At 44.5% G+C, this 21403-nt stretch overlaps 1 protein-coding gene across 1 annotated transcript in view; it reads left to right on the top strand.

Moving 5' to 3' along the window:
* LOC147204949 (transmembrane protein 132C) overlaps positions 1-21403 on the top strand; it is a 115607-nt gene that overhangs the window by 28163 nt on the left and 66041 nt on the right. The window contains exon 3 of the mRNA XM_086112314.1: positions 15901-16047. Within this exon, the coding sequence (XP_085968440.1) occupies positions 15901-16047 (147 nt within the window). The remainder of the gene's footprint in view (positions 1-15900; positions 16048-21403) is intronic.

Here is a 21403-nt window from a genome sequence, read left to right as displayed (position 1 = left end):
TCAGTCCATTAAATTTGGGTCAAATAATTGTCAGCTGTAATAGAAGAATTGGAAAGTTATTGCTTTTTTAATAATAGCAGTTAGATTATGTCCTTTGGTGCCTTATCAAATGTTATCAAATCCTTGAGGTATCATCAAAATTCAACCCAACCGTTCTCAACCAAATCATCAGTCATGGTTGTCATATTGTAGTGACCAGCTTGTCACTTTGGGTGTCCATACTTTCTAAGGTGTAGAAGAGTCGACACGGACTGTGTAGCCATCTGGACACGTTACCAGACTAACAGCAGCTGCATTGTTGTGTTGGTCTCTATGCAGCATCATTTCAACACAGCAGGAAGAAGGTCGGAAAGCACAAAGACAGAACTAATGGTTAAAAAGTGTTTTATCTGTCTAAGATGAGAAAAATTGCTTCACTGTGGGGTAGGCTGAAAGTGGGCCAGAGTTGATTGGGAACTGGGTGAGGTTGAAGTGGAAACCAAGGGGAAGTTGGAGTCGAGGGAAAGGGCTTTTCATTGAAATCCCGCAAAGAGGAGGGATGAGGTTGGAAGAGGTGATGATTGAATCGTGTTGGGGAGCTACAAAAATACAAAAGAATACAGCTTGGTCAATTCAACAAAAATGCAAATTTGGAAAGCACCTGTCCACTTTCAAGGTATTCTTGAACTCAATGATTCATGAAGTGCCGGAAGGAGCAGACAGCAATCTTCTCATGTCTAGACGGCCAATCCAGCTAAATTTTGTGAGAATTTAGCTGGATTTTGCAACATGTTTAAATTAGCCGAAAAATCTGGTTTCCTCGTACTTCACATTGTTCTTGTCATTCGTTTGGGACAAATGTACAATGTTGCATATCATTACTTGTCACAGCACAATATTGATACGCCAACGTTACCTATCAATACTGTGCCATAACACACACTTGCTCAAGAGTGGGATATTGAGAAGGAACAACAGAAAATACATTCTGCTAAGTCTGGCGCATGGTTCTTGTTTTCTTCAATTATTATCAAAAACCCTGTAGAATAATTTTTATTGCTCTGAAATGTTTTTGAAGTTAGCAGTGTTAAATTAGTTGTAGGTAGACTTGTCTTGGAAACATGAAGTGGGGTTGTTCAAGAGTCGCTTCAGATACCAGCTCATGTTCTTTCCCCTTGCGATGGCAACTGTAAACTTCATACAATGCTGACAATGTGCACGAATAAATAAAAGAGGTGTTCATGTATTTTTAGCTCAGTTTTAAATCAACGGATCTGAATATGGAACATGTCCAACAAAAACCATGTACAGTCACAGTCGAACCTTTTATAAAGTAGCTGATTTTCCCATTAAAATGAATGGCAATACTATCAAATTAATTGCAGTGTAGGAACAAAGTCACTTTCGCACCCGGTCGGCGCAGATGCCCGCTGCAGATGCCAAGGAGCAGATGTCAGGGCCCCTGGCCGATGCGCCCAGCTGTAAATTAGCACAGGCGTTGAACTGCCGTCGCCCTGCTAGATTGCCTACCCAGACCACAGCTTGGGTGAAGCATGGTCAGTAGGTCCAGCGCACGCTCAGGCACGCCAACGAGAGCTTACTGGAAGAAGTGATTTTCCAAAGGCTTCCTCATAGTACAACCGCTTGCACTTTTCATTGTCTAAGGAGCCATACTGGAGGATCATTTTGAGTCAACATATCATGATACCTGTTTGTGTATGAGTGACTGATTGTAAGAGAAAGCGTAGCAATCGTCATCCGTTAGAAAAACAGGCGCCCGTCTGTGACAGACTGACGGACCTTCCATCATACTGACGGAATGCCCACCTCTGGAAAATAGAGCCCTCTCTCGAGGTGCACCGTGAATGAAAAGCAACCAGTGCAGAGTGTCGTCTGCCTTTCTCCTCAGTCAGTAGGGATAGGCTCCAGGTTTCCGCGACCTTGAACAGGATTAAGTGGGATAGAAATTTAAAGGGTGGACGATGAAGACAGCTGTCCCGGTGGTGAGTTTTTTTTGTTGTAGCAGTAACAAGAAGTCTTCCTCTAATTCATTATGTAAACAAGGGCCAGCAAGTGCAGCGACTCCCTGCATTTTAGGTGTCAGTCCTGCAGATAATGATTTGATTTCTTAATAGCCGATCCAATTTACTCTCCATGCTACATCAGGCCCTGCGTGGCTTTCTATGGTTGTGCAAGATTTGAAGTATTATGGCGATACATTCGCAGCCGGTGTCTCTTTCAAATCTCATTGACTTGCGGTCATAAAAAAAAAAAGGTGCCAGCACAGCCACTCTACGAAAAGAACAGACGGCTGTTGCTGTGGAAGAAGCAGCCCCACTTCACTTGACATCACCGGCGAGCTTTAATGCCTTTTATCCTGTGAGTCTTCCAAATGAATATTTAAGGCCCACTCATGCCGTTTAAAGCTTGCAAAAAGTTGGTAACAAGACAGCTCGATACAAGAGATAGCAGAGCTCTCGTGGTGTAAAGCCGTGGCCCACTTGTCTGCTTTCAGCTCTTTCCATCCATCTGATGTTCTATTGCTTTTGTGATGGGAACATACCACTGCTATAGTTCAAATGACTATAGCCATTTGCACATCTCCTGCAGCCCTCTCTGTCACCTCTTTGCTGTCTCATTTAACAAAGCTGTTATTGTTTTATCTCTTAGTCTGTTGATGTGTCGCCAAGGTGGGCGGAAGGTGCTCTCACTGCTTCCTCTCTAAAGGTCATTGAGTCATGGATGAATTTTGTGCATCAGATGACTGACAGCTAATTTTCATCAAAGGAGCAGCCGTGGGTGAGGCGTCCCAGAGTGCCTGGAAGGGGGGCGGGGGGTGTTTTAGGTGGGAGGGGTGCCCTCTTCTCTGAGTACTAAGCTACTGTACTCACTCACTCACTTATTGCCTGCTCATGTGGTCTTGGATCTGTACTTGGAGTCTACGAGAGTCAAGCTATTTTTTTTAGGTTTGGAGAAGCTGTGTCAGATTTTTGCTTTCTTCTCCTTTGAGCACAAAGACAGCCAGGACAAACAATCTAAACCAAATGTGGTTGAGTGGACATTAAAACCATCCCTTTGTATAGTGGTCTCCCACCTTTTTTGTGTCACGGACCGGTTGAGACAAGTCCATGTTGTTTGCGGACCGGCCATCATTTTTGTCATCACTTTTAAATTGCCAGTTTTAAAGCACTGCTACTGACAACAAAGATAATTATTGAGTAATTCAACATTTTATTAACCTTCATTGATTTCAAAGACTGTTTTTCTACTGCACAACAAATGTAGAATAAAATAAAATAGCACAGTGAACTATGAAGAAATGGATCAATTTGGAAAAATAAATATGCCCTATAATGTATAACCATTTTTAAAGTTATGATCCTACCTACGGTGTTTGTATCATTGCTACTTACAAATGTGACTGATCAAAAGATTGATCTGTTTTTCTGCTTGACCAATGGGGACCCAGAGTGATTTTTTTGACTTTTTATATATAATTCAAATGCTGCAATTTTATTGGATGAAAAGATCTACAAATATGTATGAGTCATAAATCCTGCGCCGCTGGGACGGCGTCTCTTATTTTCCATAGCAACCACTTTTCATTGGCAGCATTGATTTTTGAGAAGAGTCACCTGGTCTATGAAGGAAAAATAAACGTTATACAGTAGAAGAGGCATTAAATCAACTTCAAAATGTTGACAAGCCTGAGTGGTCACTGGGTAGTTCATCCAAGCAGCAAGAGCCGCATTCCCCTCATGAAAAGAAGCCGTGTCGCCCACTCCACCAATAGTGGCAACATACTGTAGTTCAAGGTATTATTAGCTTATAGTAAAATATAAGCTGTCAGATGTGATAGAGTTAAACATTCAGAAGACCAAAAAGCTCAGGCATTTAGCAATATTGAATTTATTTTGTCTTCTTTTGTTTATTTTACAGCCCTTAAACCGAGGGCAACTTTGCCGAAAACTCCTGTGGAAAGGTGCACCCAAAGTCAATTTTTAGCTATTCTCGAACCATTTGGAGTATCAGCATAGTTTGGTCACTTTTTGAAATATTCAAAATGTCACATTATGAATATTTCTCCCGTACAGTAAGAATTTGTGAAAGTGCTCCTGTCACTGAACTATGGATGTTTGAAAACAGAAGAAAAAGGCGAATCTTATGTCCGTCTAATTTTCTTTTCACAATATCTGCCTTGAAAATGGATTTAGAATGTTGATTAGGACTTGAAAACACTACAGGATCAAAGCTTAAGTCTCCCCAAGCTTCGGTTCAAATTTGACAATTGTAACATGTAGGGTACCATTCAAATCTCCAGAAACTCAGCTTTTAAAAGATGTATAACATGTTCATACATGACGACGTGCATCAGCGATTTGTTTTGACAGATGACGGACGTCCCCGTACTGGGCCGTCCTAACTCTAGGGGGCTATCCATCCATCCATTTTTCAATCCGCTTATCCTCACAAGGGTCGCAGGGGGTGCTGGAGCCTATTCCAGCTGTCGTCGGGCAGTAGGCGGGGGGACACCCTGAACCGGTTGCCTCCCAATCGGAGGACACACAGAGACTCGCTAACCACTGGACCACCGGGCCACCGTATTTAACTATAAGGCAATTATTCCTTGAACTGTGTCACCACTTTCAATGGACCGGGCAAGATGGCTTCCCCGGGGGGAGGCTGCTCTTGCTGCTCAGCATGCTATCAAGTGACCACTCGACATTGTCTATATTTTGTAATGCCTTTTCTACTGTAACTTTGTTATGGACCAAGCAAATCTACATAAAGTGTCTGTTCAGCTCTCGAGCTATCTAGAAGCAATAATTGAAATCGACTTCTAATGACTTCTACAGTGGTGCATACCTCCCTCTCTCAGATTTACTGGCCTGCGCTCACCTGAAAAATTACCAACCCCAGGTCTAACCCACCTCTGTGGCAGAGTTAACACGCTACAAGATGTGGTAGTATTTATGCCTGAGTGCTCGTGTTCCATCTCTGAAATTAGATGCCAAATTTGCTCCACATATTTGTCCATTGACATACACGTGTATGCACATCTTTATAACATGCATGTTATAAAAACAAATCTCTCCTTTGTATCAACAAGCATATTTATTGTCATATTCAGACATAAAGTCAACATACTATATTTGGTACATTTACACACAGACAACATGGTCTGGCTGTCCTTTCATATCTGCACAGAATGTGAACATGTGTCAGCCCTGTTTTGCAGTAATCTATTCTCTCATACAAGTTCAGTAGCGGTTTTAGTTGCACAGGGTTAAACAATGGCAGTGTCATGGAATCTGTCATGGAATCTGCTTATTTTGTTCTTTACTCTGGGAGATTCTTTGAACAAAGATGGATTTCTGGGGATGTACTCATATACCATCCCCTTCATTTTTTTTTGGGTGTGTCCATAAGCAGCAGATGGGCATGAGCGTGTCTCACAGAGTCCCTGCACATGGAGAGCAAGGGTCGGAGGTGTGCATGCTTAATCCTTGTGTTGTTCAAGCCCTGTCAGTAGCAGCATCCGTGATATGAAGCTTATCTTTTACCAAGGGTGCGCCTTTGGAGAGGGAAACTTGTAAATGATGCACTTGGCTCTGGTAAAGAACCGTGTGCTCAGGAGAGCAGTAAGAACTTAATACCATGCTGAATATTAAGAGGTGTCCTGAAAGGAACCTATACTTTTTTTTTTTAAGGTGACACGATACAGTTGTCAACAACAAATTAGTCATTGACTACAATCATATTGACCAGTATGGGTTTTTTTCTAGTCTAAGAAGACCTGATTTGTGTTGAAGTAATTTAGTGAAGTTATATTCCAGGAACATACATATTTTAAAAATCCATCCATCCATCCATCATCTACCGCTTATCCGGGACCGGGTCGCAGGGGCAACAGCTTTAGCAGGGAAGCCCAGACTTCCCTCTCCCTAGCTACTTCTTCCAGCTCTCCCCGGGGGATCCCGAGACGTTCCCAGGCCAGCTGGGTGACATAGTCTCTCCAGCGTGTCCTGGGTCTTCCTCGGGGTCTCCTCCCGGTGGGACATACACCTCACCAGGGAGGCGCTCAGGAGGCATCCGAATCAGATGCCCAAGCCACCTCATCTGGCTCCTCTTGATGTGGAGGAGAAGCGGCTCGACTCTGAGCCCCTCCCGGATGACCGAGCTTCTCACCTTATCTCTAAGGGAGAGCCCGGACACCCTGCGGAGAAAACTCATTTCGGCCGCTTGTAACCGGGATCTCGTTCTTTCGGTCACGACCCATAGCTCGTGACCATAGATGAGGGTTGGAACGTAGATCGACCGGTAAATTGAGAGCTTCGCCCTTTGGCTCAGCTCCTTCTTCACCACGACAGACCGATACAACGTCCGCATCACAGCAGACGCTGCACCGATCCGCCTGTCGATCTCTCGCTCCCTCCTGCCCCCACTCGTGAACAAGACCCCAAGATACTTGAACTCCTCCACTTGGGGCAAGATCTCCTCCCCGACCCGGAGGGGGCACTCCACCCTTTTCCGACTGAGGACCATGGTTTCAGATTTGGAGGTGCTGATCTTCATCCCAGCCGCTTCACACTCGGCTGCGAAACGCTCCAGTGAGAGTTGGAGAGCCCTGTTTGAAGGAGCCAACAGTACCACATCATCTGCAAAAAGCAGGGATGCAATACTGAGGCCCCCAAAACGGACCCCCTCAACGCTTCGGCTGCGCCTAGAAATTCTGTCCATAAAGGTTATGAACAGAATCGGCGACAAAGGGCAGCCTTGGCGGAGTCCTACCCCCACTGGAAACGATTCCGACTTACTGCCGGCAATGCGAACCAAACTCTGACATCGGTGGTATAGTGACCGAACCGCCCGTATCAGGGGGTTCGGTACCCCATACCCACAAAGCACCCCCCACAGAACTCCCCGAGGGACACGGTCAAACGCCTTCTCCAAGTCCACAAAACACATGTAGACTGGTTGGGCGAATTCCCACATACCCTCGAGGACCCTGCTAAGGGTGTAGAGCTGGTCCACTGTTCCACGGCCGGGACGAAAACCACACTGCTCCTCCTCAATCTGAGGCTCGACTTCCTGACGTACCCTCCTCTCCAGCACCCCTGAATAGACCTTACCAGGGAGGCTGAGGAGTGTGATCCCTCTGTAGTTGGAACACATCCTCCAGTCCCCCTTTTTAAAAAGAGGGACTACCACCCCGGTCTGCCAATCCAGAGGCACTCTCCCTGTTGACCACGCGATGTTGCAGAGGCGTGTCAACCAGGACAGACCCACAACATCCAGAGCCTTGAGGAACTCCGGGCGGATCTCATCCACCCCTGGGGCCTTGCCACCGAGGAGCTTTTTAACCACATCGGTGACTTCAACCACAGAGATAGGAGAGCCCACCTCAGAGTCCCCAGGCTCTGCTTCCTCCAAGGAAGGCGTGTTGGTGGAGTTGAGGAGGTCTTCGAAGTACTCTGCCCACCGGTTCACAACGTCCCGAGTCGAAGTCAGCAGCGCCCCATCCCCACTGTACACAGTGTTAGTGGTGCACTGCTTCCCCCTCCTGAGACGTCGGATGGTGGACCAGAATTTCCTTGAAGCCGTCCGGAAGTCGGCTTCCATGGCCTCACCGAACTCTTCCCACGCTCTGGTTTTTGCCTCGGCGACCACCGAAGCTGCGTTCCGCTTGGCCAGTCGATACCCGTCAGCTGCCTCTGGGGTCCCACAGGCCATAAAGGCTCGATAGGACTCCTTCTTCAGCTTGACGGCATCCCTTACTGCTGGTGTCCACCAGCGAGTACGGGGGTTGCCGCCACGACAGGCACCAACCACCTTACGGCCACAACTCAGATTGGCCGCCTCAACAATAGAGGCACGGAACATGGTCCACTCGGGCTCAATGTCCCCCACCTCCCCCGGAACATGGGAAAAGCTCTGTCGGAGGTGGGAGTTGAAACTCCTTCTGACAGGGGATTCCGCCAGACGCTCCCAACAAACCCTCACAATACGTTTGGGTCTGCCAGGACGGACCGGCATCTTCCCCCACCATCGGAGCCTACTCACCACCAGGTGGTGATCAGTTGACAGCTCCGCCCCTCTCTTCACCCGAGTGTCCAGAACATGCGGCCGCAAATCCGATGATACAACTACAAAGTCGATCATCGAACTGCGGCCTAGGGGGTCCTGGTGCCAAGTGCACATATGGACACCCTTATGTTTGAACAAGGTGTTCGTTATGGACAATCCGTGGCGAGCACAGAAGTCCAATAACAAAACACCACTCGAGTTCTGATCGGGGGGGCCGTTCCTCCCAATCACGCCCCTCCAGGTCTCACTGTCATTGCCCACGTGAGCATTGAAGTCCCCCAGCAGAACAAGGGAGTCCCCAGCAGGAGTACTCTCCAGCACACCCTCCAAGGACTCCAAAAAGCGTGGGTATGCTGAGCTGCTGTTTGGTGCATATGCACAAACAACAGTCAGGACCCGTCCACCCACCCGAAGGCGGAGGGAGGCAACCCTCTCGTCTACCGGTGTGAACCCCAATGTACAGGCACTGAGCCGGGGGGCAATGAGTATGCCCACACCTGCTCTGCGCCTCTCACCGTGAGCAACTCCAGAGTGGAAGAGAGTCCAACCCCTCTCGAGAGAACTGGTACCAGAACCCAGGCTGTGTGTGGAGGCAAGTCCGACTATATCCAGTCGGAAATTCTCTGCCTCACACACCAGCTCGGGCTCCTTCCCTGCCAGAGAGGTGACATTCCATGTCCCAAGAGCTAGCTTCTGCAGCCGAGGATTGGACCGCCAGGGTCCCCGCCTTTGGCTGCCGCCCAGCTCACATTGCACCCGACCCCTTTGGCCCCTCTCATGGGTGGTGAGCCCATGGGAAGGGGGACCCACGTTGCCTCTTCAGGCTGTGCCCGGCCGGGCCCCATGGGTGTAGGCCCGGCCACCAGGCGCTTGCCAACGAGCCCCACCTCCAGGCCTGGCTCCAGAGGGGGGCCCCGGTGACCCGCGTCCGGGCAAGGGAAACCTTGGTCCATATATTTTTCTCATCATAAGGGTCTTTGAGCCGTGCTTTGTCTGGCCCCTCACCTAGAACCTGTTTGCCATGGGTGACCCTGCCAGGGGCATAAAGCCCCAGACAACTTAGCTCCTAGGATCATTGGGACACACAAACCCCTCCACCACGGTAAGGTGACGACTCACGGAGGGGTATTTTAAAAATGAAAAAAATATATACATTGCAAAATAAGGTCATTATAAACAATTGGACGGGGTATCTCAGGATCTGGTGGACATCCAACCACACCCTAACTGATATTGTTCTCCACCATGGAGACAAAATAAAAACTGGTGCTTTTATATATCTATTTATTTGGAGAAGCAATTGTCAAAGCAGAAGGAAGCAATTTTCGTCCAAGACAACTTTGTCTTTGCTATGGGGTAGTGTGGCCTTATCCGAACTGCTTATCCTCGCAAGGGTAGCAGGCATCCTGGAGCCTATCCCAGCTGTCTTGTGACAATAGGCGGGGCATTCCCTGAACTGGTTGCCAGCCAAGCACAGGGCACACATAGATAAACAACCATTCACATTCACAATCACACCCCAGGACAAGATAGTCCAATTAACTCAACGTGCATTTTTTTGCAATGTGGGAGGAAACCGGAGAAACGGCACACAGGCACGCAGAGAACATGTAAACTCCACACAGAACCCTGGACCTCTTTACTGTGAGGGGGGCGTTCTAACCAGTCACCCAACGTGCCGCCCATAAATTTTGATATCCACTGTAAGTTTTATAATTCAAGGAAATGTGGGTATTGTTTCACTCCCCGTGCCCCCAGCAATGTTAGTCTCAAGGGCTCTGTGTGCCAAAGAGACGCATTATAAAAATGACCAGTCCTACTACAAATCAATCCATGGGATATGTGCTGCATTCAAATTGTTGTGATATTCACAACACATAACATTTTCTACACAGTCCTATATTTGAAAAAGAAGGTAAATACTGTATGTGTAGGTGTGGGCTGATTATCGGTTTGATTTTATCACGGTTTGAAGATGTCTAGTTTTCAATAACCGTTATAGCTGTGTGTCACCAGTAATTAGTGTTTTTCTTTTAGTTTTTGAGGGGACTTCTCAGAAAGGGCATGTCCTGCTGCAATGTGATCAGCTGCTTGCAGAGATTAAGATAGTCGCGAAAAAAAAAGATGCCTCTTTGAAGTGAATGACAAGAGGCGAGAAGCTTATTTTTTTTCATTCTCCTGCATGCATGCACACACATACACACACACACACATACACACACACACACACACACACACACACACACACACACACACACACACAGATGAGGTTTGCATGTCTTGTTGATGAATGTGCTTTGGGAAAAAAAAACATGGTGCCAGCAGGAACTAGTTAGCCCCCCACCCCTAAGTACAACATGAATAGTCCTCGGGTCTGTTCTAAAAATATTTTTGATTTGCTCAAACCTAACTAAAAAGGAGAGTTTAGAACTATAATGTTAAAACAGTACCATGATAGCATGATATTTTGGCCTGCAGTTATCATACCCTCAAAATCTAATATTGTCAGGTCCAGAATGAACCGAATAATGTTTTAGGATCTCAGAATGGTAGACACCAGACAAAACTCCGTAACAAAAAATATTTATTCACACAAAAAACACAAAGTAGAAACAGAAATTGCTGGTCAAAAATGACCAGGGAAAGAACAACAATACTTTAACCAAAAGCGCTTGCAAAAGTTAAGGAAGAAATAAACCCGAGACTACCAAACAAAGTGCCAAGAATCCAATTCACGTGACGCAAGAACAAATAACGAAACTAAGACTATACTTACAAATACATAAAACCCAGAGAACCAGTACAAATATGACGAGAGGTCTCGAAAAATAATCACTTGAGCAATAGCAAGGTCAACAATAATCCGACAAACCGCTGAGAGTTTGTCGGTCCTTAAATACATGGCTCCATAATGACAAAATTGGAAGCAGGTGTACACACTGCAGGATGGACTCCAGTCTGCCACCTGCTGGGGAAACAAAAACAGGAACATGACAAATATCTGAAGGTGTTAGCTTCACTTGTTAACTGTACATACAGTAGTTCTTCCATCTCCCATTCTCACAATCTTTTCATGAACATGAAAAACTTGGTCAAGCTGTTACTAAACTTATCATGTGGAGTACAACCCAATGTTACATTTTGTTTTGTAGCTGACTATTCATTTTCCCTAGAAAACAATAAACATTTCTTGCAATTTCCTCCAGGTACTCCGGTTTTCTTCCAAATTTCAAAAACATGCACGATGGGTTAATTGGACACCCTAAAATGTCCATAGGTGTTATTTTTATATCGTGTATGTGTGCCCTGCGATACCACAATCGGGTGTGGATTGCCCGAAGACATCTGGGATCCTTGTGAAGATAGCTGTTCAGATGATGACTCAATAGATGGAAGTAAAAAAAAAAAAAAGTTTGAGACATGAGCAACACAGCCTTCAACTCAGTTCCTTGAGTGAAGACCTCCTCTGGGTTTGCAACTCTTTAGTTCTCTTGATTTTCTCAATACCGAAAACAGTTGAAAGGAGAAGAACAACTGCAGCAGAAAAACTCTTTTGCCAAAGGCGATATGCTTGAGCAGTTGCCTTGTCACAGCTTGACAAATATTCCTGTGTCTTTTTTTTTTTTAAGTTCCCTGTCACTCATCATTCGCCAGCAAACTGGGCGTCCATCAGTGACGGACTGATGGACCTTCCGCCAGTACTGATGGAATGGCCTCCTCTGTGTAATACTGTCACACAGGGGAGCAAAATTGGCAAAATGTTACAATGGAATTAAGAATCAACTGTTTTGGGAGTTATTGACAAGAGGGAAGACGCTATTGGATTGTCTGCTCTTTTATGCATAGTTTAGTCACAGCGACTGTACCTATGTTGGCGCAATTCAAGGGGACGCTGCTAATATAGTTGCATAGAAATGCAACTTCATGTTTATTCTACAAAATACCCCACTTTTCACGTTGTTTGTATCATTCATGCACTGTATATTTGTTCTGTGGTGTCTGTTGCATGTTTAAGCGTGACCATTGTGACCACATGAAATTGTTGTTAACCTTCTTACGATGTTGGTGCTGCGAGTAAATATATATAAAAATGCACAGTCGATTCAAGTTTGTTTTGGTAGCATTTGGACAAATCAGCCAACCTCCCACACCCGGTCCGCAGAAGTTATAAACTTGCATGAACCTGTCCGTGGCAGAAAATGGGTTGGGGACCACTGCTGTAGACAAAGTGTACTGTAACTTAAAAAAAAAAAAAAAACCCATAAAATCTGAAGAAACATTTGGAGTCACAGCACGGTACCTTGAAGCTTACAGCGGTCCCAGCAGGTTGTGTGAAGCAGAGCTGCGACTAATGCAGGATCCTTCAATATTTATCAACAATGCAATTTAAAAATGTTACATTTTATAGTTGTTAGAGGAATCTATGAGCAAAATTGTATCATGTTTAAAGTTTCATTTAATTTGGGCACATCGAAGCGTTTGGGTGCGTATCCAGCACCCCCAAATGCCTGCACACAAAGGCGCCGGCCATCTGGCCGGGGGACTGTTGAAGTCCACAATTAGCACGTCAATACAAGTGGACAACCACAGGGGAGAAGGCGACACTCGGTCACAAAAGGGGAATGAATAATTCGGGAACAGCGGTTGAGCAACAAAAGACGAGTTGAGAACACCCGTCGCGCCCAGACGACATTGACCATCCGCAAAGTCTACAACATGCTAATTCGATGTAGACCAGCCAGAAAAGGCGCCAATGTACTGGTGGTTCAAGTTGGAAAAACAGGTAACCAATCACTACCGAGGAGCCGGACCGGGGTGCGGCATGCAAACATCGGGGGCAGTGTTTTTCTTGTATTTTGCATATGTTACAATAAAATGTCGAACTCGCGGTGGCGGGACTGAGAGTGTGATCGCGGAGCAACTAACCGTCGTTCGCTCTCAGAGATCCGCTTCCGCCGATATTGAAGACAATTTTCCTGTGTGCCGAGTCATTTCTTTAGCTTTGTCCGAGAAAATCTCTGACAATAGTTTGTCAGGTCAAAAGTTTGTAGAGAGAAAATGGTCACTGATCCCTTCATCACTGATCCTTTAATGCACGTGAGGTGGTGGTGCTCGGTTGAGTCACATGGATGCAGGCCATTGAGCTGACTATTGTGCTACCCTGTTTGTGAGATACCCTTCTGACTTGTGTTGTCCTGGATTTCCTCTTTTTTGTTTTTGATTTGATTTGAAAGTGCTCTATAAATACAGTTGACTTGACTTGACTTGACTTGACTCTGTATATTTTTTTTAACCGTCTCTCTGACAGCTGGTGCAGTCTCATATGTCAAGACTAAGTAAACCTTTCCAAGTGTACAATCAGCTCTAAGCAAGGATGGCTATTGAAACAGTTCAGAGAGAGTTGAAGGTGTCAGAGAGATAGAAGTATGAAAAGTATGTGTTTCAACATTTTTTCATTTTCTTGCATCGGTTCGCTATGAAAAGCCTTGACATTAGATTCAATTGTGAACTGTGCCATGCTCTCTGATTACCTTTTGGTAGGCTGATTCACTCTTTGTTCAACTCAGTGTGGCTCTGACTTTCAGCAGTGCTGATGAAGCCCTGTCAGGATTACCCGTGATTGCTGACACTTTTGCAGAGGTGGATCGAGTGTAACTTTAAACTGTCAACTGAACGCTGTTACCTTTTTAACATCTCTTCCCTCTTTCCCCTCTGTGAGCTGTTGCCTCTTTTCCCGTCCCCTTGGGCTATATGATGCTTGGCATCCAGAAGGCTTTGAATGTGACTCCTCGGCTTCAGAAAAAGTCGATATTCAGTCTGAAGAGAACAGGTACATTGGCTTAAAGTATTTTGTGATTGCAATTTCTTTTCTTTTTTTTCGAGACAAGAGTACTCTGACTTTTCTTCTCGACCGTATGGTTAACCGGGTTGTTGCAAATGAGCGGCACCTCGTCCATGTTGATGACATGGTTGGGTAGGATGTGTTTGTCGGCAATCTTTTTGTTGTATTTAAAAATGCAAAGTATGCTTGTGCCTCATGGCTTGCCTTATCCCAATCGGCTAAACTAGGAATGTGGGGATTGGTTGAGAAAACAGTCGGTCATGGATACAAAGTGAGACCTGTCAGAGCGGCAGAATAAAGGATTAATATCTCAAAGAAAGCATCTTTATTTAATGTAACGCAGAACATTACACTTTTTACTGCAGTCGTAGTGGAAGATGGCCAGGTTTTTCTTGTAATCCGCCGAATGTTGCTACGCCGCGGTCGTCCTTGCCCGGGTGGATAGATGGCGCACTTTCATAAAACAAAAGCACCAAGCACCATGGATAAGTTGATCTTGAATTCTCTTGCAGCTGCTCAATAGCCATGGTCCTCTACGTAACTGATTGCTTGCAGTTTAAACTGTGCTTCTTAAGCGTGTCTCTTCATCTGTGCCATTTTCGAGTTGTTTTTTTCCACAAAACACGTTCCGGCACTATTTACACCTACTGGGGGCGTGCCTTTAGCGTCCTCTTTCACGCCCGCCCTTTCCACTTTAACGTCTGCATGCTGTCCTCAGTTATGTCCACCTTTCCTCTATATACTGTAAGCAATGTGTTGGCACAATATCAGCCAATCAAGCGGACCCCTCTTCGAAGTCACACAGAGTATTCACATATTTTGAAACTCCGTACATGCACAAGATGAGCCGCATTATTCGACGCCCCGTCCATTTTGGAGAACATGTAAGACTTTGATGTGCGTCTTATCGTCATGAAAATACGGAAAAAGCTTATGTGCATTTGATGGGCTATAATTTGCGACATCACCATATTGTGCAACTGCAATTTATATATCTACAAAACCGAGACTTGCCCACTTGTGAAATCTTATAGCAGAAACCTGCACGATACAAATGCGCAGATCAGTTGATCAGGCTCCAATCCCGGCTCAATTGATTTGGTGCCTGATGTAATGGAGAAACAACAGAAGCCAGTCCGAGCGAGGCCGCGGTGGAGCAGCGCTCGGCCGTTCAGGAACCTGTAAAGGAAAAGTGCCTTGAGGCCGCTGGCCTCATGTGGCCCCGAATCCTCAAATCTGGCCAAAAACGTTTTGTCCCTAACTAATAAACAATATACCAGGCTTCCTACAGGTTTCTTCAAGTTGAATGTACGACTATTTAAGACCACAGAAAAAAATCTATACCAATTTAACAGCCATATTGGGAAATGTGTATGTGTGTGTGTGTGTGTGTGTATGTATGTATATATACAGTAGATCCAGGTATACATTTAGGGAGAGAGAGTGAGAGAGAGAGAGAGAGTAATCAGTATTCACACACCTAAGCTATGGTACAGTTAGAATAATGAAACTAACCTGCCTGTGAGGAGGAAACACATGCAACTGATTATTGGCCATGTACAGTTACCTACTCAGGAATTTTCCTGGTCAAGAAAATAGATTTTATAATTGTCTTGCTCATACATAAATAATTTCTGAATGTTAAATAATGTAAAAGGCAAAAGAATGGGGTATGTTGCCAATTGGCATTTACTTCCACCGTTAATTTACTGTTTGGTCAAGAGCACCCTTACCAATAAAAGTGCATCATATGGTGGGTTTTGAGGCTATTGAAACGCATGTAAAAACATGCATCAAATAGGATGTTAAGACGCTTCAGAAGCCTCTGGGACAGCTTTTGTAGGCAAACAACCATCTGGATAATGGATCGCTGGACAGAATAATTTGCTCTGTGCGCCTACACCTATGCGTGGATAAAAGATTCTGCTTGGATACAAGTAAACCAACATTACGCTGTACAAAACAATAAAGATGTCATTCTTCCCCTACAGAGTGAAATTGAGAGAAGGAGTGATGTTCCTCGGGGCCCGTCCCAGTAATCCCACACAGTGGATGGTAAGCCAGGATGTGAGGAGTGAAGGACACCGAGTTGTGACCATCCGTTGCCACAGGAAGGAGTCCAGCTTCGATCTGGAGAGGTTTGCACAAAAAAAATTACTTGACACACAAATGTTGGGATTGTTCATAATCAACTAAAATGCAATACATTTATATTTTCTGTCTTCTCATTCTTGTTGGCTTTCATTAATTTAGGCCTCTTGGTCACAGTGCAATAGTGTTCTACAGTCTCATCTGCAAAAAATATACCGGTACCTTAAAAGATTTTCTTATTACATTACAGTAATAGTATTATAGTAATAGTAGTATTACATTGCTTACTATTACTTCTTTCCTTGTTGTCTGTCATTTAGTTTTGGTTTTATATATATACTATATATACAGTATATATATATATATATATATATTTTTTTTTTATAGCTTAAAGACATTCAAGACTTTAAGGCGTCTTTATCATGTAACATCAACTTTATTCAGCTTTTTAGCCATGTTAAAATGCTACTTCCTCGCCAAAATCACCCAGAAAGTTGTGTTTTCCCCCGTTTACCCATCTCTGAGCATTCCTGCTAACTCCTGTTCTGTAAGCAACAGCACGCCCAGTTCAAGAAATTGATTGGGTCCTCGATCTTATACGTAAAAGACAGATCGAGGAGTAACCCTCGTACCACCTCTGCACACTAAATACACACCCGCTTTCTCGAGCAGCCAGAAGGATGCCCCGACGAGCGTGGCTTGAAATCCACTGGACCTCCTGTGCTCTGAAATGTTTCCACCTCGGTGCACTCATCTGTACATGCATATTCGATGAAGGAATGCTCCGAGCAGCCTCCCCTCCCCAGCTAGAACTCCGCTTTTTCAATATTTTTTCTACGTAAACACACACCGAGGAGACAGCAGAATAGCAGGATGTCCGACAAGCATGTCTTGGAAATGGGTGCTATGAGCATTACCGGCCTCCCTGGCGACAGACTATTCAGCAGTTGTTTGTATGTGATCGTCATTTCTCTGAGGAATGTCTGGTGAACCTTGGTCAGTACAAAATTGGATTGGCTGGGAGTTTGAACCTTAAAACGGGTGCAATTACCACCATTAAAGAGCTGTAAATAGATTAGCTAAATTATCATATAATACTATAACACATATCATATTAATGCACTAACTTTAGCTCTGTTCTCAAGCATGATGTGTCGCTATTGTGTCAAATGTAATATATAATCATCTATATATTTTCCCATAGTTACAGGGTATCTGTGGAAAGCTTTAAATCGCATGATGAAGGCCCAATAAAATAATATTTTTATTATTCGACCATTCGACCAAAGTCATCTGGTATATCAGGACATGGGGTTAAGAGAATGGATGGATGTACCTATAGTACATATCCACACAATGATCGATGGGTGCAATTCGAGGCAAGATGCAAGTCCCCTCACATCCACGCAGCCGACTTTGCAATGTCTATTACATTCTTTTTATCCTGTCATTTTCAACTGAATGTTGATGAGGCTGTTTTTTTTTTTTTTTTTTTTTTTACGCGATCTGGACAGAAATACAGAATGTCTAATGAATGACTGACCACTAATTTGCAAAAATGGGCAATTACCCCAAATATTAAACACAGCTCAATTTCCATTGCACATTGTGTGCTTTTATTACTAGCACGCTGGATCAACAAATATAGGACACTTCAACCCCTATTTCTTTTCCCTGACTCACTTGCAGATGAGACAGGCTTGACCCCACAATATATCCTATTGGTCCATCTGTTGCAATCAATGTTTTCATTGGGCTAGTGAAATTTTGTGTACCACCTCCACACGAGGCGTCTTCATTTGTCCGAGGAACAGCAGGTTCCTTTATGGATAAGAAGCGCATTTAATGAGGGGTTACAGAGCCCCGTGCACTGTTACACTTGTAAAAGATTAAATTGACGTCATGTGAAAACCAAATCCTTTACATGTTGTATATGTCATCAAAGTTGTGCTGAGTTATTCAAGTTCACTGTGCAGGGGATGACATTTACCGGTAATTGTGTAGGTCTCCTGAGGTGATTAAACATCCTGTGTGATGTGATTATACATGCTGCATTGACCACAAATGATTAGAAAGCCATAGCAAATGACACCGACCAATATGCCACTGAATGATCCAGGCCTGGAACAAATTAGAAAGAAAAATAAAATTATGTAGACATGTCATCTATTCATTTACAACAAAGTGCAGCTTGAAGTGAGAGTGTGACTCAGCTTTGTACCCATCTCAAACCTCAATTTATTGACGTGGACTGTTAATCGAGCGCACATTTCTTAACTGAAAAGTTTTCAGAGTTTAGATCGAAGGTTCGATGGCTTCCATTTTTGAAACAAGGGCTGGTTGTATTTGGGAGGAGCCTGGCCAACAAACACACGACTCCTTGTTGTCAGATGTGATTGAATTATCATTGACATAAATATCAACATGTTTTCACCTAAAGTGTCACACCCTCTCTATGTTATGCTAAATTTGTCACTTGGCTGTGATTTGTGTTCAGTTCTTGGCCTCTATCCCATGTGGGTGTAATATAGCATGCCTGTGCGTGATCGCATAATATTGAGTGGAGCTGCAGCATTTTGAAGCACACAGCAAAACGCCGTCAACAAACTGCAGAAGTGAGCAGCACCACTTGGCACTCAGCCATTTTTAATCATTCTTAAGTTTGTCGAGCTTATTCTCTATGGTCAGAGTTTGGACCTCACCCACTCTGACCCACTGACCACGAATATGCCTCATTGTGTCCTGCCATTATTTTTTCTTGATTGTGAAGAAGTCTTTTTCCAACCATTCCGGCCATTTACGGTGGACTACTCTTTAATCCTTACAGCTGTCAAAGTCACCGCGAGAAGACCAAACCTGTCTGGTGATGGCTTTGCAAAGCACAATGCTTCACTTTCTTTCGTCTTTTCCTACTTGAGCCCGGTCTTTACAATGAAGCTCTCTTTGGAAGGGGATTAGGCACGGCTATCTCATCTGTCGAGCTGTCATCCCGCCGCCTTTCTTCCAATGGCTCCCTCCTTAAGGATGAAAGGATGACTGGCTGAGTGGAGGTAGTCTATTGTAGGTCAAACAAACGTGGCTATTTTATTGTGTGTCTTAACAAAGCGGTGACCGTGCGTATCCATCAACCAATAGCTCTGTGGCCTGCGTAACATTACGTACCACTGCAGTATAATACAATGACAACTAGTAGCGAGATGTAATGCTTTGACCAATTCATCTTTGTGTTTCTATTGTCATGTGAAAGATATGAAAATAACGAATCAGCACAGTATTACTTTCTTCCACTTGCTGTTGGGCAGTCAGCTGCAATCTTATGCTATTTCAAAGTTGGACCCAGACAGTGTAGTCTCTTAAAGAACATAAACGTGGCTTTTAAAATCCAGCTCAGAAAGAGATTCTAAATTGTTTGTGTGTTGTGTTTCACACTTCCCGCAGCGAAAGCACAAGCCCATTTACGGATTACTGTCCTAAACCGAACCATGGCAAACTGGGATGAGTTAAAATATGGTGAAAAGTAAACGAAACAGGCAGCACAGTGAGGACTCCGAAGGGCAATAGTAAAAAAAAAATAATAATAATAATTAATAAAAAATATGTTCTGATGTCAATCCAAAATGAGCAAAGTTATTATTTCAATTACCGGTAATGTTTCTTAGTTGATGGTTGGATATTTCATTAGCTGGCTTATTAGCAGGGGTGGCACACAACAAGCAACCCATCACCAATCTGTATGTCTTCTGTTGAGAATGTATTTTACAGTATATCGTACTATAGTACAGAAAATGGTTTCTCTAGTGACAATGCATTTATCTGATTTGTTTACTGTGTTGGTTGGTTGGTCAGTTAATGACATAAAAAAGAAACATTTTCACAAAACATTGTAGAGGGTTGACATATTTGAATGTACTGTGCGAAGAAATGGCGGCCGGGTGGTCCAGTGGTTAGCACGTCGACCTCACAGTGCAGAGGTACCGGGTTCAGTCCCAGCTCCGGCCTCCCTGTGGGGAGTTTGCATGTTCTTCCCGGGCCTGCGTGGGTTTTCTCCGGGTACTCCGGTTTCCTCCCACATTCCAAAAACATGCTTGGCAGGCTGATTGAACACTCGAAATTGTCCCTAGGTGTGAGTGTGAGCGCGGATGGTTGTTCGTCTCTGTGTGCCCTGCGATTGGTTGGCAACCGGTTCAGGGTGTCCCCCGCCTACTGCCCGAAGAGAGCTGGAATAGGCTTCAGCACCCCCCGCGACCCTAGTGAGGATCAAGCGGTTCGGAAAATGGATGGATGGATGAAAGATGCGAATAAATGTATGTTTACTCTTTACAGCAGGGGTGTCCAAAGTCGGTCCTCAAGGCCGGCCGTCCTGCCTGTTTTCCAGCTCTCCTAGGAGCAACACACCCGATTCAAATACTCGTGATCGTTCTAATGCTGCTTCATAGCTGGCTGATGAGCTGATCACCTGAATCAGGTGTGTTGCGGCCAGGAGAGCTGGAAAACAGGCAGGACAGTGGTCCTCCAGGCCCGGAGCTGGACATGCCTGCTTTACAGGCTTTAGCACACTTGCATTATGGCTTTCATGAAACCCAGCATTTGGAACTATGGTTAAAAAAGCTTTCTCTGTCATACCACTTGCACGTTTCGGCCACCTACGGTGCAGTACTCAAGTACAGTACTCAAGCGAAACAGTATTCCATGTGGAGCATATCATGGATTGTTTGGCCTCTAAATTGCCATTTGACCTCGAAAGACAATGCCCGCTTACTTGTGCTTAATTTACACATCAAACAGCACGCCTCCGGGTGGGCAACTATTAGTGACTGAACTAATGACACCAACAAGCATATAATATGTGCCATCAGTAATGGTTCATTTGTTGTCTGACACAGACATGCACATTAAGAATATTCACACGCTCTGACAAGCCAAAATGACGTTAAATAATTGCTTAGGGGCAGCGGACAAGACCTTGTGTGTGTAGGTCACCCCTACCCTCCAAACACCTACAACACTCCCCCTCCCCACCACCACCACCAACACACACAAACACACTCACTCACACACACACACACACACACACACACACACACACACACACACACACACACACACACACACACACACACACACACACAAACCAAATGAACAGATGGGTCACTGTGTGTTTGTTTGTTTGTTTGTTTATTTGTTTATTGAGCATATATAGTACACACAATAACAGGTTGACAAAAGTCAAACAATAATTATGAAAGGAAAATTAGAAAGTAGATAAAAGAAGAAAACACACATCATCACAGTTGTATGCTCAAAGGAGTAGGAAGAAGTAAGTAACTTATCTAGTCCTACCCCTTATTTTAAACTTATTTTAAAAAGGTTCATTCAGTGACATAAAGCTGCTCTGCTGCCAGA

Source organism: Hippocampus guttulatus, chromosome 5 (assembly GCF_054856545.1).
Source record: "Hippocampus guttulatus isolate MCC_2025c chromosome 5, RoL_Hgut_1.0, whole genome shotgun sequence".
Taxonomy (NCBI): domain Eukaryota; kingdom Metazoa; phylum Chordata; class Actinopteri; order Syngnathiformes; family Syngnathidae; genus Hippocampus; species Hippocampus guttulatus.
This window is presented reverse-complemented; position numbering and strand designations above follow the sequence as displayed.